Source organism: Hemiscyllium ocellatum, chromosome 46 (assembly GCF_020745735.1).
Source record: "Hemiscyllium ocellatum isolate sHemOce1 chromosome 46, sHemOce1.pat.X.cur, whole genome shotgun sequence".
Taxonomy (NCBI): domain Eukaryota; kingdom Metazoa; phylum Chordata; class Chondrichthyes; order Orectolobiformes; family Hemiscylliidae; genus Hemiscyllium; species Hemiscyllium ocellatum.
The window spans coordinates 13784088-13811768 of NC_083446.1; the positions used below are offsets into that span (position 1 = coordinate 13784088).

Here is a 27681-nt window from a genome sequence, read left to right on the forward strand (position 1 = left end):
TGAAGCTGCTCTTTCCAGCCCAGTTAAAGTGTTTCTGTTCTGTCTGAACGAAGATTGAGTGAAACCTTCTCCTCCGGCCAACATCTGTGAGCAAAACATTTTCTTTTTCCTCATTTCCGTTTATTTTCAGATTCGGAGCTTAAATTGTTGACCTGCAGGAACTGATGGTAAACTTAAGTGGAATCTGAGGAGAGTGCAGACTCTGGAAGGGGTTGGCCCATGGGATGTCACTGGCTGGACCTCCACTTATTGACTAACCGTTGAGAAGGTGGTGGTGAGCTGCTTTTTTCAAACCCTGCACTCCATTTGGTGTAAGTAGATTCACAATACAGATACAGAGCAAGTTCCTGAAATTTAACCAAGCAACAGGGAAGGAATGATGATAATTTCCCGATTCAGGGTTGTAAGTGACTTGGAAGTGGTGTTGTTCCTATGTAATTGCTGTCCTTGCCCTTCTAAGTAAAAGTGGCTGTGAATTTGGAAGGTGCTGTTCAAAGAACCTTGGTGAATTTAGTAATACTGTAAGAAATAGAATCAGGATTTCCCCTACTGTTCAAGAATGTATCTCAGTCCTAAATATACACAAAACAGTGGCCTCTGTGGCAAAGAGCTCCAAAGATACTCAACCTGCTGAGAGAAGAAATTCCTCCTCATCTCAATCTTAAATTGGCAGCCATTAATTCTGAGACTATACACTCAGGTCTTAGACCAGAGGTGAAACATCGTTTCAGCATTAACCTGTCAAAATCTTCAGTCTCGTAAATGTCTTGCCTCTCATTCTTCTAAACTCCACAGACTCAAGTCCCAACTTGTTCAACCTTTACTCATAAGAAAATTCCTCCTCATTGGGAATCATCCTAGTGAACCTTGTCTGGACCGCCTGCAATTTAAAATTATTTTTTCTTCAATAAGGGAACAAAAACTGCTCTCTGTTTTCGAGGTGTGATCTCACCAGCACCTTGTACAGTTGCAAGATTTCCATTCAAATAAGGGACATCATTCCGTTAGCCTTCATAATTACCGGCTGTACATTTGTGGGTGCTTTGTTTCATGCATAAGTCCCTCCAAGTCCATTTGTGTTGTTGTTTTCTGTAGGTCTTCACCATCTAAATAGTGTTGTTCTTTTGCGTTCCCTTCCAAAATGAACAACTTCACATTTTCCCACATTATAATCCATATCCCAAATTTTTCCCCACTTAGTTTTAACCAATCAATAGCTCTCTGTAAATCATTTGTATTACTTTTACATTCGCCCTTTCTGGATGATTTTGTGTCATCTGCAAGTTTAGCCACAATATATTCACTTCCTTTCTCCAAGTCATTAATTTATATTGTAAACAGTTGCAGTCCCAGCACTGAACCCTGTGGAACCTCACTGGCCACAGATCACCTAAAAAAAATTCCTTAACCCTATTTGCTATTTGTTGCCTGTTAACTAATTCTCTATTCATGCCAATATATTGCCTCCACACCATGGGCCCTTATGTTACGAACGAAAATATAAATTGCTAGTAAAACTCTGCAGTCTGGCATCATCTGTGGAGAGAAATATTTCCGGTTCAGTGACTGAAGAACTGGACCAAAAACTTTAACTGTGCTTTCTTTCCACAGATCTGCTGAGTTTTCACAGCAATTTCTGTTTTTGTTTCTGATTTCCAGTATCCGCAGTTCTTTTGGGTTTTTTTTATGACTTAACCGCTTGTGAAGTGCTCTATCAAGCACCTTCTGGAAGTCCCAATACAATATAGCTACTGATTGATTTGGTCTTAAAAATGTGTTGCTGGAAAAGCGCAGCAGGTCAGGTAGCACCAAAGGAGCAGGAGAATCGACGTTTCGGGCATAAGCCCTTCTTCATTATGCCCGAAATGTCGATTCTCCTGCTCCTTTGGTGCTGCCTGACCTGCTGCGCTTTTCCAGCAACACATTTTTAAGCTCTGATCCCCAGCACCTGCAGTCCTCACTTTCTCCTAACTGATTGATTTGGTGTCAGGTGTACCCAAGAATAGTGAAAAGATTTGTTTCTGATCAATACAGGCAGATCAGAGTAAGCAAGGAAGTACAAATCAAAAAGACTTAGAGGCATACAAGTTCCATTGCACTAGGCAAGGTCAAATTCAGCAAGATCAGCATTATTTGAGGATAGAGAGTCCATTCATCAGCCAGGAGGAAGCTGTTCCTAAACCTGCTGGTGCATGTGTTCAGGCTTCGGTATCTTCTGCCTGACAGAAGAGGTTGTAGGAGATTATTACTGTGTTGTGGACCCTTGATTATGTTGGCACCCTTTTTGCATCAGTGAGCCGTGTAAATGGAGTCCATGGATGGAAGGTTGGCTTCTGTGATGGTCTGGGCTGTGCACATCACCTTGTATAGTTTCTTATGGTCCGGGGCAGAGTAGTTGCCGTACCAGGCCACAATGCACCCGGACCGTATATTTTCAATGGTGCATCTGTGGAAGTTGTTGAGGGTTCTTATGGACGTGCCAAATTTCCTGAGCTGCCCAACAGGAACCTTTGTGCTTTCTTGACTGTTGCATCCACGTGGCAAGTCTAGGACAGGTCCTTGGTTATTGTCTCTCCAAGGTCTTTACCTCTCAACCTCCATTCTGTTGATGTGTGTTGGGGGCATGTTTTCCTCTTTTCTTTCTGAAGTCAATGATCATTTCTTTAGTTTTGCTGATGTTGAGAGAGCAGTAGTTCTCATTGCACCATGTCAACAAGCTCTCTATCTCCCTTCCGTATTTTGACTTATCATTGTTAGACATCTGCCCTGTTACAATGGTGTCGTCAGCAAACTCGCACATAGCGTGCGTTAAGAATTTGGCAACACAGTCATGGGTATATAGGGAGTGCTGTAGGGGGCTGAGGATGCATCCTTTGTGGGGGGGGGGGGGGCGCTCCAATGTTGTGGAGGAGGTGCAGTTACCCATGTTCACTGATTGCAATCTGTGGGTCAGAAAGCTGAGGATCAAGTTGCAGAGGGCAGAACCGAGACCAAAGTCACAGAGCTTTGAGATCAGTCTGGAGGAGATAATGGTGTTGAAGGCAGATCTATAGCCAATGAGCAGGTGTTTAACATTGGTATCCTTGTTGTCCAGGTGTTCCAGGGATGATTATAGGGCAAGGGATACAGCATCTACTGTGGACCTGTTACATAAGTAAGGAAATTGTAGGGGATCGAGACAGGCTGGGAGACTGGAGTTGATGTGGGCCGTGACCAGCCTCTCGAGATACTTCATGATTATTGAGGTCAGAGTCACTGGCCAGTGGTCATTAAGGCACGTTGCATGTGCTTTCCTGGGTACGGGGATGATGGTGGTCTTCTTGAAGCAAGCGGGGACTTCGGCTTGTAGGAGGGAGGTTGAAGATGTCGGTGAATACCTCTACCGGCTGGTCCACACAGGATCTGAATGCTCGGCTGGGGAGTCCGTTGAGGCCTGTCCCTTTCCTTGGGTTGATTCCCAGGAAGACCGACCTGATGTCTGGTGCCGGAGGGAACAGCTGTGTCCGGTACTGTTGAGGCAGGCATCACCGCGCTGATGGCATTCTGCTGAAACCGAGCATAGAAAGCATTGAGCACATCAGGGAGGGATGTGTCTTTGTCTGCTACCTTCCATGCTTCATTTTGTATCCCATACTGTTGTTTAGGCATTGCCATAGATGCCGGGAGTCTGTATGGTAGGTTTGGGCCTCTAACTTGGTCCAGTTCTCCAGTTGGAGGTTGAACAATTCATCAGCTTCACCAACACTTTCCACCCCGACCTTAAATTCATCTGGAGCATCTCCGACACCTCCCTCCCCTTCCTGGACTTCTCCATCTCCGTCAATGGTGACCGCCTCAACATTGACATTTTCTACCGACCCACCGACTCCCACAGAGAGCTGGATTATACCTCCTCCCACCCTGACTACTGTAAAAATGCTATCTCGTATTCCCAATTCCTCCACCTCCGCCACATCTGCTCCCAGGAGGACCTGTTCCACCACAGAAAACACTAAATTGCCTCCTCCTTTAAAGACTGCAATTTCCCCTCCCACGTGGTTAATGATGCCCTCCAGCGCATCTCTTCCACTTCCCGCACCTCCGCCCTTGAACACCACCCCTCCAAACGCAACAAGAACAGAACCCCTCTGGTCCTCGCCTCCCCCCCCCCCCCCCACCAACCTCCATATACATTGCATCATCATCATCTGCCATTTCTGCCACCTACAAACGGACCCCACCACCAGAGATATAATTCCCTCCCCACACCTACCTGCTTTCTGTAAAAACCATTCCCATCGCAACTCACCAACAACCCACATCCCCTCTTAGCACCTTCCCCTGCCACCGCAGGAATTGCAAAACCTGCTCCCACACCTCCCCCCTCACCTCCATCCAAGGCCTCAAAGGAGCCTTCCACATCCATTAAAGTTTCACCTGCACATCCACCAATGTCATTTACTGTATCTATTGTTCCTGATGCAGTCTCCTCTACATTGGGGAGACTGGACGCCTGCTCGCAGAACGCTTCAGAAAACATCTCCAAGACACCCGCACCAATCAATCCCACAGCCCCGTGGCCAAACATTTCAACTCCCCCTCCCACTCTGCTGAGGACATGCAGATCCTGGGCCTCCTCCACCACCACTCCCTTACCACCCGACGCCTGGAAGAATGCCTCATCTTCTGCCTTGTGACCCTCCAACCCCATGGCATCAATGTGGATTTCACCAGTTTCCTCATTCCCCCTCCCCCCACATTATCCCAGTTCCAAACTTCCAGCTCAGCACCGCTCTCATGACCTGTCCATCTTCCATCCCACCTATCCGCTCCAGCCTCTTCTCCGATCTTACCCCCACCTCCATCGAACAATCCCACTCTTGGCTGCCTTAACCCCCTCCCAGGTCCACCACCCCCCCTCCCCATTTATCTCTCTCCACCCCCGAGGCTCCCAGCATCATTCCTGATGAAGGGCTTTTGCTCGAAATGTCGATTCTCCTGCTCCTCAGATGCTGCCTGACCTGCTGTGCTTTCCAGCACCACACACTCGACTCTAATCTCCAGCATCTGCAGTCCATGCTTTCACCTTGGTCCAATACTGTCTCTTGGCATTCCTGATGGCTTTGCAGAGGTCTTATCTGGATTTCCTGTATTGGTCTGGATCATTGGACTTGGTTCCCCTTTATTGACTCTGGCTAAGACTCTTGAAAAACTGTAATAAATTAGTCAGACACCATTTCCATTTCACAAAGCCAGGCTGACTCTGATTAGATTATGATTTTCCTGTTGTTGTGCTTTTACTCTCTAAATAAATGATTCCAACACTTTGATGACAATAGAGGTTAGGATAATCCTCCTACATTTGCCTGCTTTTTCCCTTTCTTGCTTTTGAATAGGAGTGTCACGTTGGGAATTTTCCAGTCCTCTGGTATTTCTCCAATGTCCGAGGATTTTTGGTCCAATGCATCCGTTACTCCTAGCTACCGCTATTAGGATCCTGGGATGCAAGTCAGGGGATGATTCACCATTAGCCCTATCAGTTTGTCTAATACTACTTCACTGGTGATTGTGATGGTACTTATATTCTGCTGAATATTCATATCCTGATGAAGGGCTGATGCCCGAAATGTCAAATTTCCTGTTCCTTGGATGCTGCCTGACCTGCTATGCTTTTCCAGCAACACATTTTCAGCATATTTAAAGGTCTTGTCAGTTTTTATATTTCTCGCTAGTTTGCCCTCGTAGTTTATTTTCTCATTTTTTATCATCTTCTCAGTCCTCCTTTGCTGGTTTCTGATTTTATCCCAGTTTTCGGGGCTATCACTGATGTTTTGTCTCCATATACACTTTTTTACTTTCAATTTGAATATTCTCCTTAATTTCCTTGGTTTAGCCATGGTTGAATTCTCCCTCTCTTGGAATCTTTCCTCTTTTTGTTTTTACCGAGAGTTTTAATGTCAGTCATTGCTTGCTTACGGTCATTACGTTACAATTGACTACTGCATCTAACTCATTTCTTCACAATTCCCTTCAATTAAATTAAGGACAGTTGTCATTGACCTAAGTTTCTCACTGTCAAACAGAACTTAATTTTCAATCATTTTACAATCGCAATCTTCTTAGAGATCTTTTCCCCTAAGGTTATTTATTAAGCCTGCCTCATTACCTATTACTATATCCCAAGATAAAAATCACACAACACCATATTATAGTCCAAGCAAGAGAAAAGTTAGCCTCTTTCCTAATATTCGTAATTAAAGGGGTGATTTGTCCAGGAGGTGGCTGATATTTAAGTGGATGGTAAATTAGTATAGGACGAAGATGTGCATTGTTATTATGCAATATGGTATTCATTGGGCAGCACGGTGGTTCAGTGGTTAGCACAGTTGCCTCACAGCACCAGGGACCTGGGTTTGATCCCAGCCTCGGGTGACTGTCTGTGTGGAGGTTGCACATTCTCCCGTGTCTACGTGGGTTTCCTCCAGGTGCTCCGGTTTCCTCCCACAGTCCAAAGATGTGCAGGTCAGGTGAATTAGCCATGCTAAATTGCCCATAGTGTTAGGTGCATTAGTCAGAGGGTAATGGGTGTAGATGGGTTACTCTTCGGAGAGTTGCTGTGGACGCGTTGGGCCGAAGGGCCTGTTTCCACACTGTAGGGAATCTAATCTAATTTAATCTAATATTCAATATGTTATTTGTGGCTCTCTGATCTTAATGTCTAATTATTTCTAGTCTTATGAAATTAACTCCATTATATATTTCCAGCCATTTGGCACATTTGAATCCATGAGACTTTGTCTAAATCCCTGTGATCCTGCAAGTTTATTTCTTTCAAGCGCCCATCTAAATGTCAGTTTGAAATTGTTGATTGGCTCTGTTTCCTTGACCGTCCCAGTGGTGATTTTCATACCATGAGCACATCCAGCTGAAATAAAAATATTCCCGAGATCCTTTTTTTTGCCAAATCAGTGAATCTACATTTATGTGAAGGTTGATATTTAGGGTCAGCAACTTTTTCCTGTGACCGGGACATGAAGCAGTGAGCGGGGGTTAGCATGAATCACCGCCTTCAGGGGAATGGGGAGCGTGTCTACAGTGGAGTGTGATGGAGATGTTCAGCTTGTGGATTATGAAATGTTCTGAACAATTCAACGTTTTGGCAGAATTTCTATCCTGTACTGACAGTGATTTTTTGTAAATGTGTTTTCCAGAATGCTAAATGGAGAGGATTGGAAATCTCAAAGACCTGACCCAGTCAATCAATTAATTGAGTCTCGAAACTCATTGGCATGGAATCGAGTGAAATGTCATCAGTTCTGTTTGCTGTCAAAGGTTTTGAACATCAGACAGAATGGAAAGGCACCAAGGCATACGCATGAGGGTGAACTGACAGTGGAAAGAGAGTAGAAACATTTCTTACTGTTCATAACGGGGAGAGACTGCACATGTGTTCTACCTCATGGACAAGGCTCTGACTGGTCATTCAACCTGAAAGGGCACATGGAGAACCTCCATATGGAGCGGCCATGGAAATGTGCGGACTGTGGGAAAGGATTCAGATCCCCATCTAAGCTGGAGATTCATTGTCGCAGCCACACTGGGGAGAGACCATTCACCTGCTCCTTGTGTGGCAAGGGCTTCACTGATTCATCCAACCTGCAGAAACATCAGCGACTTCACACAGGGGAGAGGCCATTCAACTGCTCCGAGTGTGGAAAGGAATTCACTTTGCTATCCAAGCTGCTGACCCACCAGCGAGTTCACACCCGGGAGAAACCTTTCACTTGCTCGGAGTGTGGGAGAGGATTCACTCAGTCATCCAACCTGCTGAAACACCAACAGGTCCATGCTGGGGACAAACCGTTCCCTTGCTCTGAGTGTGGGAAGGCGTTCACGCAGTTATCTCACCTGCTGACGCACCAGAGGGTTCACACTCGGGAGAGACCGTTCATTTGTTCAGAGTGCAGGAAGGGTTTCACTCAGTCCTCCCACCTGCTGACCCACCAGCGGGTTCACACCAGGGAGAGGCCGTTCACTTGCTCTGTGTGCGGGAAGGGATTCAGTGACTCATCCAATCTGCAGAAACACCAGCGAGTTCACACCGGGGAGAGGCCATTTGTCTGCTTGGAGTGTGGGAAGGGATTCACTCAGTTATCCCACTTGCAGACGCATCAGCGGGTTCACACCAAACAGAGACCATTTACCTGCTGTGTGTGTGGGCAGAGGTTCACTGATTCCTCCAACCTGGAGATACACCAGCGAGGTCACAAGTAGTTACAGGGGTCAGATTCTGCTGTCATTGCTGCTGTTAATTACATCCAGTGCTGAATGATGTTCGCTCTGACAGTGGGTGAAGTCGGGCCTCTGGTTGGAGGGTGTCTTTCTGCTGGTGTTGCTGAGCTGTCCACTTGGTTTCCAGTAGCCTGATGCTGTCTGAGCTTGGACGGCACCTTTCCATTGAACTGATCTGCAAAAACCGGACAATGTAGGTCTGTTTTATCCTGGATAGTTCATGGTGTTTTCCTATCACCACAGGCAAATAAATACATTTGCATCTGCCTCATAGAGTCGATAGCACAGGACCAAGCCAATTGGCTGAATTGGTCCATGACAGTCCCCACCCTCCCCTTATCATACTCCCCAACAACATACCCTTCTAATACTATCTCCCTTATGAATGTATCCATTTCCCTCTAAAAGAATCCATGTGAGTTTGAGATGATTTGTAGCTCAGGTTGAGGTTTGGGATGTAGGTTTGCTCGCTCAGCTGGAAGGTTTGTTTTCCAACGTTTTGTCACCACACTGGGTAACACCAGTGAGCCTCCGGTGAAGTACTGGTATTTAACACAAGAAAACCCAAACACGCGAATAGAACGCTGGCCACTAACACCAGTGCTTCACCGGAGGCTCACTGATGATGTTACCTAGTATGGTGACGAAACGTCTGAAACTGAACCTTCCAGCTCAGCGAACAAACTTACATCCCGAATCCATGCTGTTCAACTCAAGCACTCGTGGTAGCAAGTGCCATATTCTCACCACTTGCTAGGTTAAGAGTTTTTTTTAAATGAAATCTTATTGGTTTATTGAAGCCTTTCATCATCACGAAATGTTCCATCTCGTCACCCTTCACTCCTCTCTCTACTAGAGCAAAGCCTCTCCTGAGGGTGAAATGCTCTCAGTTCTGATATTCTGTTGAATCTGTGTGGCACCTTCTCCAATGCCTCTATTTCCTTTCTCTAAATAGAGATCATGGATGGGGACAGTGGAGCTTACTTGTGGTTCAGAATTAATTGAACAGAACCTCCCCCATTTCTGAACTTCTCGCCCTGTGAAAAGGAGACCCACGTGGGGTTGTACAGGGCACCTGGATCATTGGCCCCTTGTTTCAAGGTTGGGGGGGGGGGGGGGGGGGGGGGGGGGGGAGTTTTTTTTTTGTTTTTCTTAATTTATTCATACAACATGGGATTTGCTGGCTGGGATAGAAAGCGAGGATTGCAGATGCTGGAGATCAGAGTCAAGAAGGTGTTACTGGAAAAACACAGCAGGTCATGCAGCATCCCAGGAGCAGGAAAATTGATGGGCTTAAGCCCTTCATCAGGAATGAGGCTGGCTGGTCGGCCAAAGGCGCTGAGAGATAAATGGGAGGGGTGGGGCTTGGGGGAAGGTAACTGAGAATGCGATAGGTGGATGAAGGTGAGGGAAAAGGTGATAAGTGGCTGGCCATCATTTATTGTGTCCACTCAGTTGCCCTTGAAGGTGATGGTGAGCTGTCTTCTTTAGCCACTTGGTCAACCTACACCACGTGGACAACAGAGAGGGAATTCCAGGATTTTGACTCAGAAACAATGAAGGAATGGTGATATGTTTCAAGTCAGGATGGGGAGTGGCTAGAAGAGGAATTTGCAGGTGCTTGTTTTCCCATGTATCTGATGCCCTGTTCTTTCAGGTGGAAATGTGTGTGGGTTTGGAAGGTGCTATCGAAGGATCTTCGTAAATTTTTGCAGTGTATAGAGTCATAGAGATGTACAGCACAGAAACAGACCCTTCAGTCCAACTCGTCTATGCTGACCAGATATCCTAACCTAATCTAGTCCCATTTTCCAGCCCTTGGCCCACATCCCTCTTAAATCCTTCCTATTCAGATACTCATCCAAATGCCTTTTAAATGTTACAACTGTACTAGCCTCCACCACTTTCTCTTGCAGCTCATTCCATACACACACCACTCTCTGCATGAAAACGTTGCTCCTTAGGTCCCTTTTATATCTTTCCCCTCTCACCCTAAACCTATGTCCTCTAGTTCTGGACTCCCCCAGCCCAGGGAAAAGACCTTGTATACTTATCCTATCCATGCCCCTCATGATTTTATAAACCTCAATAAGGTCACCCCTCAACCTCTGCTCCAGGGAAAACAGCCCCAGCCTATTCAAATAGCTCAAATCCTCCAACCCTGGCAACATCCTTGTAAATCTTTTCTGAACCCTTTCAAGTTTCACAACATCCTTCTCAGAGGAAAGAGACCAGAATTGCACACAATACTCCAAAAGTGGCCTAACCGGTGTCCTATACAGCCGCAACATGACCTCCCAACTCCTATACTCAGTGCTCTGACCAATAAAGGAAAGCATACCAAATGCCGCCTTCTCTATTCTATCTACCTGTGACTCTACTTTCAAAGAGCTATGAAACTGCACTCCAAGGTCTCTTTGTTCAGCAACACCCCCCAGCACCTTACCATTAAGTGCATCTTGTAGATAGTGCTGCTGTTTCTGAGTGTCAGTGGTGGAGGGAATGGATTTGGTGTGAATCAAGGGTGCTGCTTTGTACAGGATGGTGTCAAGTTTCTTTGAGTGTTGTTGGATCTGCACCCATCTAAACAAGTGGAGAGTATTCCATCACACTCCTGTCTTGTAGTTGGTGGACAAGCTCTGGGGAGTCATAATGTGAGTTATTTGCTGCAGTATTCCCAGCCTCTGACTTGCTCTTGTAGCCACTGTGTTTTGCAGTGATTCCAGTCGGGTTTCTGGTCATTGGCAACCCCTAAGATATTGATAGTGGAAGATTCAGTGATGTCATGGCGCATTGGTTCGATTGTCTCTCATTTCAGATGATCATTATCTTGCTTTTGTGTGCTGCGAATTTTACTTGCCACTCATCAGCCAGATGCTATTGCATTTGAACATGGACTGGTTCAGTAACTGAGCAGTCGTGAATGATCTTGAACCATTTAAGAGTGTATGAGAAGGAAAGCCTTACTGCACCTGTACACTATGCTGGTGAGACCACGTCTGAAGTACTGAGAGTAGTTTTGGTCCTCTTATCTAAAGAAATATATTATTTAATTAGAAGCAGTTCAGAGAAGATTCACTAGCATGATCCCCAATGCAGAGGGGATTGTCTTAAGAGCAAAGATTAGACCTGTTGGAATTTAGAAGGAAGATGATGTCGTTAAAACACAGGATTCCTCGGGAGCTTGACAGTGTTGGGGATGGCAGTAAATTGAGCAGTGGGTGACTCGCTCCTAGTGGTCCAATTTAGAAATATCACGTCACACAAGCCTTGAGTATTGACAGGTTTATTTGAGAGTTCATGGGGAGAGACAAGGTGATTGAAGGCTGCAAGTCACTCCAAGATACAAAGAATCGCGTGATTATATAGGTTACAATAGTTTAGCAATTGGCAAACTGTTAATTGCAGGATAATGAGCAAGATGGCATCTTGCTCAGTCATTAGCTTCAGTCATGTAATGTCTGGACGGTGTCAGTTAGTAGCTGACAAGCAGATGTTAGTAGACAATAGGTCCATGCAAAGGTATCAGTACAGTGGCAAGGCCAACCATCTTAGCTGGGCATGGGAAGCACAAGATTTTAGCAGTCAGTCATGAAGATGGGATTCAAAATGGTTTCCAGGCTCTTAATATGTGACAAAATGGCTGCCACGAATCTCTCCATTCTCCCACACAGAGTAATTGCCAAGATGATGTTTCACCTGATGGGAGGATGTACGACCAGAAGGCATAGTCTCAGAATAAAAGAGTGCTAATTTAAGATTCAGATGAAGAATTTCTTCTGAGGGTTGAGTCTTTAAACCTCCTTGCCACAGAGAACTGTGGTATGGATTCCTTGTGTATATTTAATGCTGAGGTAGATCAGAAGGGGAATCTAGGGTTACAGGGAAAGGGCAGGAAAATAGAGTTGACGATTATCTGATCAGCCATGTTCACATTGGTGGAGCAGACTCAATGGGCTGAATGGCCCAATTCTAATCCTAATGTTTATTATCTGACGTTCTGGCCAATGAAGTATTGAACAGACATAAGGTGGAGATGTCAGGGTTGGACCTGGATGGGCAGAGTCAAAAATCAAATGACACCAAGTAATAGACACACACACACACACACACACACACACACACACACAAAATCTCTGCCTCCCTCCCTCTCTGTCTGTCTCTCCCTTACACTCTCTTGCTCACTCTCACACATAAACAATGGGAGGGATTATTTCATTCAAGATTCTTTTCTGTCAAAAAAAATGGACCTCCGCTTAAAACATAGACAGAATTAAAGCAGGACCTCACACCTAAAATGCATTCTCTAACCTGAGGTACCACCTATTGGATATTGATAAAACCTTTAATTATCTGTGGACAAAGACTTGAAAGTAATTTGCATTTTGCATTTTAATCAAGCAGGAGGTTGGAGGAACACAGCAAGCCGGGCAGCATCAGGAGATGGAGAAGTTGACATTTCTTCAGGAATGCTCCCCCTATCCCCACCTCCTGAAGAAGGATTATACCCAAAATGTCGACTTCTCCACCTCCTGATGCTGCCTGGCTTGCTGTGTTCCTCCAGCTCCCTGCTTGTCTACTTTGGATTCCAGCATCTTCTGTTTTGTTTTAAAGCTTTAATTTTGCATTTTAATCAGCAGTCTGCTTCCTAATGATTAAAGGATTCAACTTTTAAAATTGTTAACTTTTTGCTTATCAATATTGTGTCTTATGTTTCCCTATCATACCATACCTGAGGAAGGAGCAGAGCTCTGAAAGCTTGCAATTTCAAATAAACCCGTTGAACTATAACCTGGTGTTTGCTTTTTGAGACCTTCGAGTGCAGGTTCATAGCTCCTTGAAAGTGGAGTGTTAGGTAGACAGGATAGTGAAGAAGGCAATTGTTGTGCTTTCCTTTATTAGTCAGAGCATTGAGTATCGGAGTATGGAGGTCATGTTGTAGCTGTACAGTACAGTGGTTAGGCCAATTTTGGAATATTGTGTGCAATTCTGGTCTCCTTCCGATCGGAAGGATGTTGTGAAACTTGAAAGGGTTCAGAAAAGATTTACAAGGATGTCGCTAGGGTTGGAGGATTTGAGCATAGGGAGAGATTGAATAGGCTGGAGCATCTGAGGCTGAGGGGTGACCTTGGAGGATTATAAAATCATGAAGGACGTGGATTGAGTAAATAGACCAGGACTTTTCCCTGGTTGGGGGGGTGGAATTCAGAATTAGAGGGTATAGGTTTAGGGTGAGAGGGGAAAAGATTTAAAAGGGACCCAAGGTGCAACTTTTTCACACAGGATGGTGTGTGTATGGTATGGGTTGCCAGAGGAAGTGGTGGAGACTGATTCAATTATAACATTTAAAAGCATCTGGATGGATATGTGCTTGGAGGAATATGGGCCAAGAGCTGGCAAATGGGACTAGATTAGGATAGAATATCTTATCAGCATGGATGAGTTGAACTGAAGGGTCTGTTTCTGTGCTTACCACTCTGTGATCTATAAGTAAACATAGAGTGACTCAGTGGTTAGCACTGCTGCCTTACAGGGCCAGGGACCCAGGTTCGATTCCAGCCTCAGATGACTGTCTTTGTGGAGTTTGCACATTCTCCCTGTGTCTGCGCGGGTTTCCTCCAGATGCTCCTAGTTTTCCCCTACAATCCAAAGATGTGCAGCTTCGGTGAATTGGCCATTCTAAATTGCCAAGAGTGTTCAGGGATGTGTAGGTTAGGTGCATAAATCAGTATAAATGAAGAATAATAGGGTAGGGGAATGGGTTTGGGTGGGTTACTCTTTGGAGGGTCGGTGTGGGCTTGTTGGGCCAAATGGCCTGTTTCCACACTCTGGGGATTCTATGGTGTACAAAGAGGAGGCTCAGCTTTCACAGAATTACAGAAGGAGCCCACCGTGGCCGCAAAGGCTCGCTAAATGAGAATCATTACCTAAATGTTTCCTTGAATATGTCACCCCGTCAAAGTTGACATTTGGGATGTTGCGGCCGCTGCATTTGCACCTTCCACCTTCTCTCATTGCAAAGGCCAGACTGGTGAATGGTCGGGTGATTGACGGAAGCTCTGGGCCAATTAGGATCAGGGGACCGGACGTCCACGGACAATCAGAGGAGGGACGTGTCTGGCACGTGATCACCGCAGCCGGCGTCGCGCAGGCGCAGCGTTGTCGCGGCCGCAAAGGTTGTGTTGCTCCTGAAATGGAAGGGCCGTGATGGATAAGTGATATTAAAACTTCGCCAGGAAAGGAATGGAGCCGTTCAGTTGACCGTGAACAACTTATAGCTGTGCGTAGATACAAATTAGAAGGCCCCTTTCTCAAATCCGGAGGACGTGGCTGTGAGCTGCGGGGTTCCAGCAGCGCTGACCCTTCTGTTCTAAACCGCCATTTTTATTGGGGGTAAATATTCAATAGGACGCATGCGCGGTAGCTGTGGTTATGAGGCAGCAAGCAGGAGAGCGCATGCGCTCCTATACCCTCAAGGCCTGGGTGGAGGATCTGCACAGAGAAAGCAGAAGCTGGAGAATTGTATCTTCTATCTTATTTTGTCACGATTGACATAATTTTATTTTATGAACTCCTTTCACAGATTGTAAATACAGGAGGATTTGCAAGTCAAGCCAAGGTTCAGGCAATTCGTCAGGATCTGATTATTTGAATGTGGAACGTGAAAGGTTTGTTCAACTTATGGAATCATACAGCACGTTAGAGGCCCTTCAGCCCATCGAGTCCTGCCGACCTATCTACACTAATCCCACTTTCCAGCACTTGGCCCATACCCTTAACTGTTATTGCATTTTCAAGTACTTGTGTATTTTTGTAAAAAGTTTGTAAGGTTTCCCATCCTAACTAGGAGATAGTGAGGACTGCAGATGCTGGAGAAGTCAGAGTCGATAAAAGTGTGGTGCTGGAAAAATCACAAATGTTGATTGTTGCTCTTCAGTTACTTCCATCTTAACTACCCTCCCAGGCAATACATTCAAAATTCCCAGCATATTCACGGAGTTCCCCCTCAAACCCTCTCCAGACCTCCTGCCATTCACCTTTAACATTAACATTATGCTATTGACTCTTCAACTAAGGAGAATAGCTGCTTTCTATGTATTCTGTCTGTGGCCCTCATCTTATACACCTTAATCAGGTTCCCACCCCGCCCCAATCTTCTTTGCTTCAAAGAAAGCTACCCAAGTTTATCTAGCCTGTCTTGATTGCAGAAGTGCCCATCCCAGGTCATGTCTTGGTGAATCTGAATCTCCAGTACACTGACATCCTCCCTGTAATGAGGAGACAAGAACTGCACATAGTATTCCAGCTATGGCCTAACATAATCTCCCTGCTGTGATAATCTATGCTGTGACTAAAAATGGTAAATGTCCTGTATGCTGTCGTAACTGTCCTGTTAGTCTGGACTACCACCCTCCTTTTGAGCTTTCTGGTGTCCTGCTATTCAGTGACTCCTTTATCTTGACACATCTTCCAAAGTGCATCACCTCACTCTTTCAGTGACAAACTACATCTATCAGTGATTTGCCACTATGAACAAGGGACTGTATCTGATTGGACAGGCACCAAAATATTCAAATACCTAGTTCGACCTGGAGTCTGTGTTCAGTTCTGGGTCCTTGCTGGAGTGTGGAATAGATTTATCTGAATGATTTGACCAAAGATGTATGGGTTAGGTTAATTGGCCATGCTAAATTGCCCACATATCCAGGGATATGCAGGCTAGATTAGTTAGCCATGGGAGAGGCAGGGTTACAGGGATAGAGAAGGGGGCTTGAACTGGGTGAAATCCTCTTTGGAGGGTCAGTGTACATGATTGGCCAAATGGCCTGCTCTAAAACTGTAAGGATTCTCCAATTCTATGAAGGATACCTGGACTGCAGAGAATGGATTATGAGGAAAGGTTTAACACTGATCATTGAGTCAGTGTGACACATGCTGCATGCAGTCCATCAAGTTCAGTCTGGCTCTCTGTGAAGCAATACACATTCGAGTGCCTACCCTGATTAGCTTTTATAAATCATTGATCACTTTCACTCACCACGGTCCTGGATATTAGAAATCACTGCATAAATAAAGTGTGTGCTTCCCTGTATAACTTTTTCAAAAGTTTTTTTTGGCACATGTACCTTCAGCTAATTGAAACAATGTTTCCTTTTGTATACCTTTTCTAAACCTGTCGACACCTTTTACACCTCAATCAAATCTTCCCTCAAGTTCTTTGCTTCAACTCTAAGCTTCTCCAAACCAACCATTTGACTAAATTCCCTTATTGTAGAACCAGGAGAAAGTGAGGACTGCAAATGCTGGCGATCAGAGTCGAGAGCATAGTGCTGGAAAAACGCAGCAGGTCAGGCAGCATCGGAGGACCAGGAGGATCAACATTTCGGGCATAAGCGGGCTGATGCCCAAAACGTTCGATTCTCCTCCTCCTCAGATGTTTATTGTAGAACCATTCTGGTAAATCTCATCTGCATTCTTTCAAGGGCCAGCATGGAGACTGGAACTGGAGCAATCCTCTTGTGGCCCCCAACAGGGTTTTGCAAAAGGCCAACATACTCTTCCAGTTGTTGTCCTTCAGCAGAACTGCACACAGTACTCCAGCTGTGTATTCACAGCTCTGTACATCTCCAACATTACTTCTATGCTCTTATACTCTGTGCCACAACTAATGAAAGCAAGTATCCCATACGCCACCGTAACTATCCCTTTCGCATGCTTTGCTGACTTCGGGGATCTGTGAATAATTACCCCAAGATCCCTCTGTTCCTCTAAGCGACCCAGTGCTCTCCCATTCATTAAATACTCCTTCACCTTATTGTTTCTTCCAGAGTGCATCACCTTGCACTTACTGGGGTTGAATACCATATGCGCTTCTGACTAACCCATCAATATCTTCCTTTAACCTACAACCATTTTCTCCGCTGATAAGTGTCGACCAATCTTGGTGTAGACTGCAAATTTGCTTACCATTCCCTCCACGCTTCCACCGATATCATTTATGTATATAACAAACAGTAAGGGTCCCAGTACTGAATCTTGTGGTACACCGCTGGACACCGGCCTCCAGTCACTCAATCAGCATTCTACCATGACCCCTTGTGAACCTATTACTTAGCCAGTTTCGGATCCATTTCACTATGTTTCCCTCAATTCCATGTGCTTTAACCTTCTCAATCAGTTTCCCATGTGGGACCTTGTCAAAAGCTCTGCTGAAATCCATATAAACTGCATCGATTGAAGTTCTCGATCGTACACCTGATCATGTTTTCAAGAAATCGATCAAATTTGTGAGACAGGACCTTCCTCTCTGACAAAGGCACCCTAACTATCACTAATTAACCCATGCCTTTCAAGTGGGTATTAATTCACTGCTTAAGAATTTTCTCCAATATAATGCCTACAATTGACAGGAGACACTCCGGACTGTAATTTCCTGGTTCATTTCTACCATCCTTTTTGAAAAGTGCAGCCCCACATTCATCATCCTCCATCCTCTGGCCAGAGAGGAATTACAAATTTCCATCAAAAACCCTTCAGTTTCCTGCCTCAGCTCCCACAACAGCCTGGGATAGAATTCACCCGGATCAGGGGATTTGTCTATTTTTAATAGACAAATGATAGCGCCTCCATGTTTCCGGCATTATACTGCACAAGTTGCTCACAGTCCCTTTTCCCGTGCTGCTCTAGGGCTGCAGCTGAGTTGTCCCTTTGGATTTTTTTAATAGCCTTTCTCGTTTTCCTCACCCCGTCCTGAATTGTCCGAGACATTTGGGGGTCTCTGAACTTAATGCTCCTACATCTCCCTCTAAAGGCTCCATGCAGGTTCTGTACCCCCTCGCCCACTCCTTTTTGAATGCCTTCCACTGCTCTGCGGGAGACTTACCCACAAAGAGCTGTTCCCAGTCAACTGTGGCCGCGTCCTGCTTTATTTTGATAAAATATCCATTCCCTCAGTTCAAAGCTATCTTTAGCAGGCCATCTTTTATCCTTGTCCAGAACAAATTGGAGCCACATCATGTTGTGCTCATGATTGCTAAAATATATTTGCCACTGCCACATCAAACATTTTCCCTGCTTTTTTTCACCATAACCAGATCCAGCACTGCGCCTTCCTTTTATTTGGGCCTTCTACATATTGATACAAAAAACTCCCCTGAATCCATTTCACAAAATCGGCCTCCTGTGAACCATTAACACTGTGACTTTCCCAGTTTATGTTGAACCTATGTTTATGTTATGTACAGCGCAGGAGCTGGCCCTGTGGCCCACAATGTTGTGCCAAATATGACGCCAAATTAAGCTAATCCCTTCCACATGCCCTGGATCCATATCCTTCCATTCCTTGCAAAATCTAAAAGTTCCTTAAATGCCCCTGTCATATTTGCCTCCACCACCACCCCTGGTGTTCCAGACTCCCACCACAGTGTTTTTTAATCCTCACATCTCTTTTTGAAATTTCCCCATTCCACCTTAAATGCATGCCCCCGAGTATCAGACATTTCAGCTCTGTGAAAAAGATTGACTGTCAACCATATCTATGCATCTGATAATTTTATAGGCTTGCATCAAGTCTCCCCTCAGCCTCTGCCACTCCAGAGGAAACCACCCGGGTTTTTCTAGCTTCTCCTTTATAACTCATACCCTTTAAACAGGGGCAGCAGCCTGGTAAACCTCTTCTGCGCCCTCTCCAAAATCTCCACAGCCTTCCTGTAATGCGGCAACCAGAATTGAATGCAATACTCTTAAGTGTAGCCTAACCAAAATCTTATAAAGCTGCAACATGGCATCCTGACTCATGTACTTAATTCCCTGACTAATAAAGGCAAGCATGCTATATGCCCCTGCTTTACCACCCTATCTACTTGTGTTGCCACTTCAGGGAGCTATGGACTTGAACCCCAAGATCCCTGTGTTGTTCAGGGTCCTGCCATTAACCCAATACTCTTCCTTAACATTTGATCTCCCAAAGTGCAGCAACTCTCACGTACCCAGATTAAACTCCATCTGCCACTTCTCCACCCATATCTGCAAATGATCTATATCCTGTTGATCTGTATCCTTTGACAACTTTCTACAGCTATCCACAACTCCACCGATCTTTGTGTTGTCTGCAAACTTACTAACTAACCCATCTACTTTTTCATCCAAGTCATTGATGTATATCGCAAATAGCAGAGGTTTGGTTCAAGTCTGGTTCCCTGCAGAAGATCAGCAGTCATGGACACTCAACCAGGGTAATTTAGGTAAAGGGGCAGTACAGAGAGATCTGGGTATTCTTGTACACCAGTCAATGAAGGCCAGCATGCAGGTACAGCAGGTAGTGAGGAAGGCTAATAGCATGCTGGCCTTCATAACAAGAGGGATTGAGTATAGAAGCAAAGAGGTGCTTCTGCAGCTGTACAGGGCCCTGGTGAGACCACACCTGAAGTACTGTGTGCAGTTCTGGTCTCCAAATTTGAGGAAAGACATTCTGGCTATTGAGGGAGTGCAACGTAGGTTCACGAGGTCAATTCCTGGAATGGAGGGATTACCTTACACTGAAAGACTGAAGCGACTGGACTTGTATATCCTTGAGTTTAGAAGACTGAGAGGGGATCTGATTGAGACATATAAGATTATGAAAGGATTGGACACTCTGGCAGCAGGAAACATGTTTCCGCTGATGGGTGAGTGCCGAACCAGAGGACACAGCTTACAAATACGGGGTAGACCATTTAGGACAGAGATGAGGAGAAACTTCTTCACCCAGAGAGTGGTGGCTGTGTGGAATGCTCTGCCCCAGAGGGCAGTGGAGGCCCAGTCTCTGGATTCATTTAAGAAAGAGTTGGATAGAGCTCTCAAAGATAGTGGAATCAAGGGTTATGGAGATAAGGCAGGAAACGGATACTGATTAGGAACGATCAGCCATGATCATATTGAATGACAGTGCAGGCTCGAAGGGCTGAATGGCCTGCTCCTGCACCTATTGTCTATTGTCTATAACCAGCAAAACACCTTTCTACCACAACCCTCTGCCTTCTGTAGGAAAGCCAATTCTGAATGCACATGTCCAAGTTACCATGGATCCCATGCGTCTTAAACTTCTGGATGAGCCTACCATGAGGGAACTTGTTGAAAGCCCCACTAAGATTCATGCACACAGCATCCACTGCCCTACCCTCATTGATCATCTTCAGCACCACCTCAAAACAAAATTCAGCCACGTTAGTAAGACATGACCTGTCCCCCACACAGCCATGCATGCCAACTGTCCCGAATTAGGCCATCCTTTTCCAAATACGTGTAAATCCTATCCCAATGATTTTCTCTGATAGCTTCCTAACCACTGATGTGGGACTCACTCGTCTGTAGTTTCCTGGATTATCCCTTTTGCTGTTCGTGAACAGAGGAACAATGTTAGTTATTCCTCCAGGATGTCTCCAGTGGCAAGTGAGGATACAGGATGTTGGGAAAATTGAAATCCCCTAGTATAATTATGATTATTACTCTTATGCACCCCTATGAACAATCTGCATATTTGCTCCGTTATTTCCTGCTGATTCTTCGGAGACCTATAATGCACTTCCTAGTAAAGTGGCTGCTCCCTTAACATTCCTAAGTTCTACCTTCAGAACCTCGTTTGAGGACACTTCCAAGATAGCATCTCTCCTTATTGCAGTAACTGACTCCTTAATCAATTATGATACTCCACCACCCTTTTTACACCCTCCTCTGTCTCACCGAAAGATCCTATTCCCTGGAATGTTGAAGTGCCAGTCCTGCCCTTCCCTCAGCCATGATTCTGTGATTGCAACATCGTACTTCCATGTGCCAATCCATGCCATTGACTTGTCCATCCATTACACTTCCAGCTACACTACATTAACATAGACCATCTTCCTTGCCATACTCTTTTGACACTTAGCATAGCTGAACTCCTTGTGATTTGCTTCCTTTATTGTGTGTCTCTGTTTCATTGATTCTGTATCCCCTCCTCGTGCCAGTCTCGAGGAGGTGAATTCCTCCCAACAGCACGAGCAAACCTACCTGCAAGGCTGTTGATTCAGATGCAGACTGAAGTCCAGTTTGTGCATGTCCCACCTTCCCCAGAAACATTCCAGTGATCCAGGAACCTAAGACTCTCCCTCTTGCACCAACTGTTGAGCTACGCATTCATCTGTCCTATTTACCTCTTTCTATACTGCTAGCACAAGGGAGTAATCCGGAGATTATGACCATTGAGGTCTTGATTTTTAATTTTCTGCCTAGCTCTGAGTTCTTGATGCAAGACCTCATTTCCCCACTTTGCCCATGTTATGGTACCAAAGTGTACCATGACTTCTCACCCTCCACCCTCCCCTTTCAGGATGCCCGACAGGCCATTCAGTGACATCCCTGACCCTGGCACCAAGGGAGGCAACGCATCTTCCTGGAGCCACATCCTTGTCTGCAGGTACACTTGTCTGTTCCCCTATTAAAGACTCCCCTGTCACGGTAGCTCTTTCTTTCTCCCCCCACCCCATATAGTTGAGCTGCCTATGGTGTCAGAGGCTTTGAAACTGGAATATTGGTTAGTGAGAGGAGCCCCGGGGGACTCCTGAACTACCTGCCTGTTCTTTCTGGAAAGTTCTTTCCTTGTGGATACACCCAGTGTCTCCATTTGGTGAGACCCAGGGCTTCAGCTTCTGCAGCTGGGAGCACATCCTGCACGTATGATCACCTAGGACACTGGCAGCATCACATCAGACAAGCAACACATTCCGGTCAGTTGGCCTCTCCTGACATCTCTTAAACTTAAAATTAATGCCTTAGACGAGAACTATTAGACATCCGACTCCATCGCTAAAGTTAACTAACAGTGATCTCACTGCTCTAACTCTGTACGATAAGAAAGGGTTACCTGTCAGGTACCAGTACTCACCAATCCAGAGCCTTTCTCATCTTTTTGAAGTTGTAATGTCAGCAGGATCCACATCGAAGATTCTCGCCATGTTCCTGCAGCTTATCGGTCACCATATCCCCCTCCACCACTGCCTCTGGAAGCTAAGGGCGCTGTAAAGACTAGGCCCGAATCTGCACTAGATTTATAGGCTGATTCATGGTCACTTTATCGTCATGCCAACTCCACAAATGACCGGGTTCATTCAGCTAGGAGAATGTGAGGGCTGCAGATGCTGGAGATCAGAGCTTAAAAATGTGTTGCTGGAAAAGCGCAGTAGGTCAGGCAGCATCAAAGGAGCAGGAGAATCGACGTTTCCGGCATAGAAGGGTATAAGCCCAGGTTCATTCAGCTCCAGTTCACAGCCTCGGTGAGTTATTTGTTGCTCTGTTTTCTCCTGTTTTAAATCAATTTTACAGGAAAGAATTTAAAGTGGGCGATTCAAAGCGCATTCTCTGATGGAGCGGCTTGCCTCATCAGGACCTGAATGTCGTTGGCCTTTGGATATGGAAAGCAGTGAAGAGAAACCATGGAAATGTGGAGATTGTGAGAAGGGCTTTGATTACCCATCTAAACTGGAAACACATCGACGCAGTCACACCGGGGAGAGGCCGTTCACCTGCTCGGAATGCAGGAAGGGATTCCGTGATTCCTCCTCCCTGCAGAAACACCGGCGTGTTCACACCGGAGAGAGGCCATTCGCCTGCCCCAAATGTGGGAAGGGATTCACTCAGCTTGCCCACCTGCTGAAGCATCAACGTGTTCACACCGATCAGAGACCTTTTCAATGCCTGGAATGTGGGAAGTGCTTCAAACATTCTGGTGACCTGATGTCCCACCAACGGGTGCACACTGATGAGCGACCATTCAGGTGCTCTGAATGTGGGACTGGATTCAGACAATCATCCGATCTCACTGTACACCAGCGGGTTCACACTGGAGAGAGACCATTCACCTGCCCTGTGTGTGGGAAGGGATTCATGACTTCATCCGACCTACTGAGACACCAGCGGGTCCACACCGGGGAGAGACCATTCACCTGCTCCGAATGTGGGAAGGGGTTTACTCAGTCGTCCAACCTTCAGTCACACCAGCAAGTTCACACCGATGAGAAACTGTTCAGGTGCTCTCACTGCGGGTCTGGCTTCACAGGACCGTCTCAACTCCGTGTACACCAGCGAGTGCACACCAGGGAGAGGCCGTTCACCTGCCCTCAGTGTGGGAAAGGATTCACCCAGTCGTGTAACCTGCTGAGACACCAGCGCGTTCACAACGGGGAGAGACCATTCACTTGCACAGAGTGTGGGAAAGGATTCACCCAGTCTTCCCACCTGCTGATACACCAACGTATTCACACGGAGGAGAGGCCATTCAGGTGCTCGCACTGTGCTGCTGGCTTCAGGCGATCATCGCAACTCATCGAACACCAGTATATTCACACTGGGGAGAAGCCTTTCACCTGCTCTGTGTGTGGAAAGGGATTCACTCGGTCATCCCATCTGCTGACACACTTGGAAATTCACAAGCAGCTCCCCATGTTGGATTTCATTGTTAATCCATTCCGAACTGAACTGTGTTCATTGGAGACTGTTTCGGCGAATAAACTGCAGATCAGTCATTGAGATCGTCCAGTCAGCTGCTTAACATCACTTCCTCACTTTCACCAGCCACTGGACAGAATTACTGCTAATGTTCCTCCTTGCCTGAGCCCTGAACCTTTCTCTCACTTAGCTCCTCCCTCCATTTGCCTTGATTTTCCATTTTGTCCACGCAGCTTGGGCGATCAGTTTTGAAGTCTTGAACCAAGGGTGAGAGCAGGGGAGGGACTGGGAAAATAGTGAAGCAAGCAGTGAACATGGTTCTTCGACAGTTCAAGAGCAGGGTGGGTGGGCGAGAGCTGAAAGAATCGTGAGACTTAATAGTTTGGAGTTATGAGAGCAGATTGGGTGGGTTTGTGAAGTCTGGGACCGCAAATGGAGTTCAGAGTTCTGGCAGTGGTAAACCTGTGTGTGTTTTGGAGATGCCTGGTTGTGTTGTAAGGGCTATCCGCCTGTATGCCGGTCATTGTGCATCTGTGTAGGAGGATGTGTGTTTGGAAATTGGGGTCCCCTTTAAAATATTTAGAATTTCTTCTGTAACATGAGACTTTGAAAAAGTAATGAAGAGGATTGATGAGGGCATAGCGGTGGACGTGATCCATATGAACTTCAGAAAGGCGTTCAACAAGGTTCCCCATGGGAGACTGTTTAGCAGGATTAGATCTCATGGAATACAGGGAGAACTAGCTATTTGGATACAGAACTGGTTCAAAGGTAGAAGACAGAGGGTGGTGGTGGAGGTTTGCATTTCAGACTGGAGCCCTATGACCAGTGGAATGCCACAAGGATTGGTGCTGGGTCCACTACTTATCGTCATTTATATAAAAGATTTGGATGTGAACATAGGAGGTATAGAGTTTGCAGATGGCACTAAAATTGGAGGTGTTGTGGATAGTGGGTTACCTTAGATTGCAATGGGATCTTGATCAGCTGGGCCAATGGGCTGAGAAATGGCAAATGGAGTTTAATTTATATGTGAGGTGCTGCATTTTGGAAAAGCAAATTAGAGCAGGACTTGTATACTTAATGGTAAGATCCTAGGGAGTGTTGCTGAACAAAGAGACCTTGGAGTGCGGTTCAAAGCTCCTTGAAAGTGGAGTCGCAGGTAGATAGGGTAGTGAAGAAGGTGTTTGGTATGCTTTCCTTTATTGTCGGAGTATTGAGTACAGGAGTTGGGAGGTGATGTTGCAGCTGTACAGGACATTGGTTAGGCCACTTTTGGAATATTGCGTGGAATTCTGGTCTCCTTCCTATTGGAAAGATGTTGTGAAACGTGAAAGGGTTCAGAAAATATTTACAAGGAAGTTGCTAGGATTGGAGAATTTGAGCTATAGGGAGAGGCTGAACAGGCTGTGGCTGTTTTTCCTGGAGCATTGGAGGCTGAGGGGTGACCTTTTAGAGATTTATAAAATTATGACGGGCATGGAGAGGGTAAATAGACAAGGTCTTTTCCCTGGAATAGGGGAGTCCAGCACTAGAGGGCATAGGTTTAGGGTGCGAGGGGAAAGATTTAAAAGAGACCTAAGGGGCTACATTTTCACACAGAGGGTGGTATGTGTATGGAATGAGCTGCCAGAGGACGTGGTGAAGGCTGGTACAAGTACAGTATTTAAAAGACATCTGGATGGGTATATGAATAGGAAAGGTTTAGAGTGATATGCGTCACGTGCTGGCAAATGGGACTCTGTTAGGTTGGGATATCTGGTCAACATGGACGAGTTGGTCCAAAAGGTTTGTTTCTATGGTGTACATCGCTATAACTCTGTAACATGGTTAAATTAAGTCATAGTTGCAACTAACCTTCGATACACACCAACACAATATTCATTGGGCGCCACACTGCTCTACTATTATGAGTCTAAGTTTTGAAGATACATTTTTGCTAATGGAGAGAATGGAACCTGCCTTCCAAATGGGGATGAGCAAGGGGACAACAGTCACCTTAGCATCGTGAGTAGCTGCTTATGGTCATTGGTCGATGGGCTTTAAACAGGTGACTTACGCAATATTGATGGCTGACCCTCAAAATAAGATATGGAACAAGGATAGCTGGGGAGAGAGAAAGGATTCAGAGAAACAAGCCACTACCATCTTGGGAGAAGACCTGGAGTTCCCTGATGTCAGCCCAAGGAAGGGACAAAGATTGTTACTGCCAAAGACTGCACAGTATCAGTAACAAACAGTCCATCACTTCAAAACTACCATCCCTGATCCACCATTTGATAGAACAGCTTCAGGACCAGGTGAAGCATTTGCGCTGTCAGTCGTATGTGGTTGTCTAATTAATATATCATATACAAACTTCTGTTTAATAAATTTTCAGAAAATAGCTCCAAATTGAAAACTGCCTATATTAAGTAAAGTCACTAGTCTCAGAGAACCATACGGCTACATTGTAACTACTGGTTACAATGCAAACTACTGGTGAGTTTAGTGTAGCATGTGTGTTGGATGCTGTGTGTGTGTGTGTCTATCTTTGACACTGCTGCAGCTTACTTAGCAACCCGGCTGTGCTGTTCTGAATGATGGTGGTGTTAATCTTCACCTTAACCTGTCCTAATTCTTTAGCTGGTTAATTGATTGAAAGCAGGGCATTTCCTTGTTCTAAGAGTGCCATTCTCTGACTGCCTCGTACTTGTTAAGTCAGTCCTTTTGTGTACACACACACTTTCACCATGGTCCCGCCATGTCTGGAACAAATGTCAAAATATTTCCTTCAAACAGACAGGGTTTCATCTTGAGCTGATTGATTTAGGGAGTGAGAAAATATTGGAGGTTTTGTCAGGCTTAAAAGTGGACAGATCTCCATGAGATATTGAAGGGTTAATTTGTTCTTCTGACCTGCAGGAAATTGGATGTCCGGGGGGGTAGGGTGGTATGTCTCGTCTTACAGGTAGAATGTAAGGAATTTACATTCCCATCCCTTGTCATTCAGAGCCATTTGCATGGCCAGTTATTCAGAGTAAAATAATTACATTATCAGCGCCTATTCACAAATCAATAAGAACACGCCGAGTAAAATTCTGACTACTCCCTACAGTTTAAAAAGAAATTCACAACAGATCTGGCCATAAAGGGATGATTTACATTACATTGTTTCTGGAAATGATGTGATCACTACATTGTTTATTGAGTGGCATGTGACTGGAGGAATGGCTGGGGGTTGTCTTGTGGGCATCACTGACTGTAATGTGAAACTCCTGTACTGAAGGACTGGTTCTTTTGTTTGGAGAGATCCTTGACATAGCTCCACAAGCCCTCCGAAGTGTGTTAAGGCTTCCTACAGAAAGCTTGTACTTGCTTAAAATATTGGTTGTTCACAGAGGTTGGTGTGTTGCAGTTGCACCAAGTTTGTAAGAACCCCAAGACAAAAGAACATAACACCCACATACAAATGAGTTGTTTGCCAGGCTGCTGTGAGGTGAGGGAGAAAAGCACAGAGGCTTTGACCAAAGTTTTAAATTCTGCTCTGGCCACAGAGGAGATGACACGGAGGGGACAGCAAATATGCTTCCAGTTTTCAAGAGAGGTGGTAAAGCTAAACCAGGGAATTATGACCAGTGAATCTCACATCAGTGAAGCTATTGGAAAGAATTAATCTCCAATTTAAAAACCCAGGCTTGATCAAGGATAGAGAGCATGGTTTGATCAGAGGTGATCATACCTAACAAATTTGGTTGAATGTTTCTAAGACTGTCAATGTAGGTAGTGTAGTTTATATCGATTTCAGCAAAGCCTTTGATGCAGTCCTAAATGGGAGACTGATGAAAGAAGGTTAAAATACATGGGATTCAGGATAATTTGGCAAATTGCATCCAAAATTGGCTTAGTGGCAGGCAACAGAGGGTGGTGATAGGCAAATTGTGTGACTGGAAGCCAGTGGCTCACCACAAG

General features: G+C 45.4%; 1 protein-coding gene across 1 annotated transcript; it reads left to right on the top strand.

Annotated features, from left to right (window-relative positions):
* On the top strand, nucleotides 1-26164 carry LOC132836207 (gastrula zinc finger protein XlCGF57.1-like). The gene is made up of 3 exons (XM_060855535.1): nucleotides 1-86; nucleotides 7191-8252; nucleotides 22623-26164. Exons 2-3 carry the CDS (start codon nucleotides 7480-7482, stop codon nucleotides 23809-23811), a joined length of 1962 nt encoding a protein of 653 aa, XP_060711518.1. The 5' UTR covers nucleotides 1-86; nucleotides 7191-7479; the 3' UTR covers nucleotides 23812-26164.
* Nucleotides 26165-27681: the final 1517 nt, after the last annotated feature.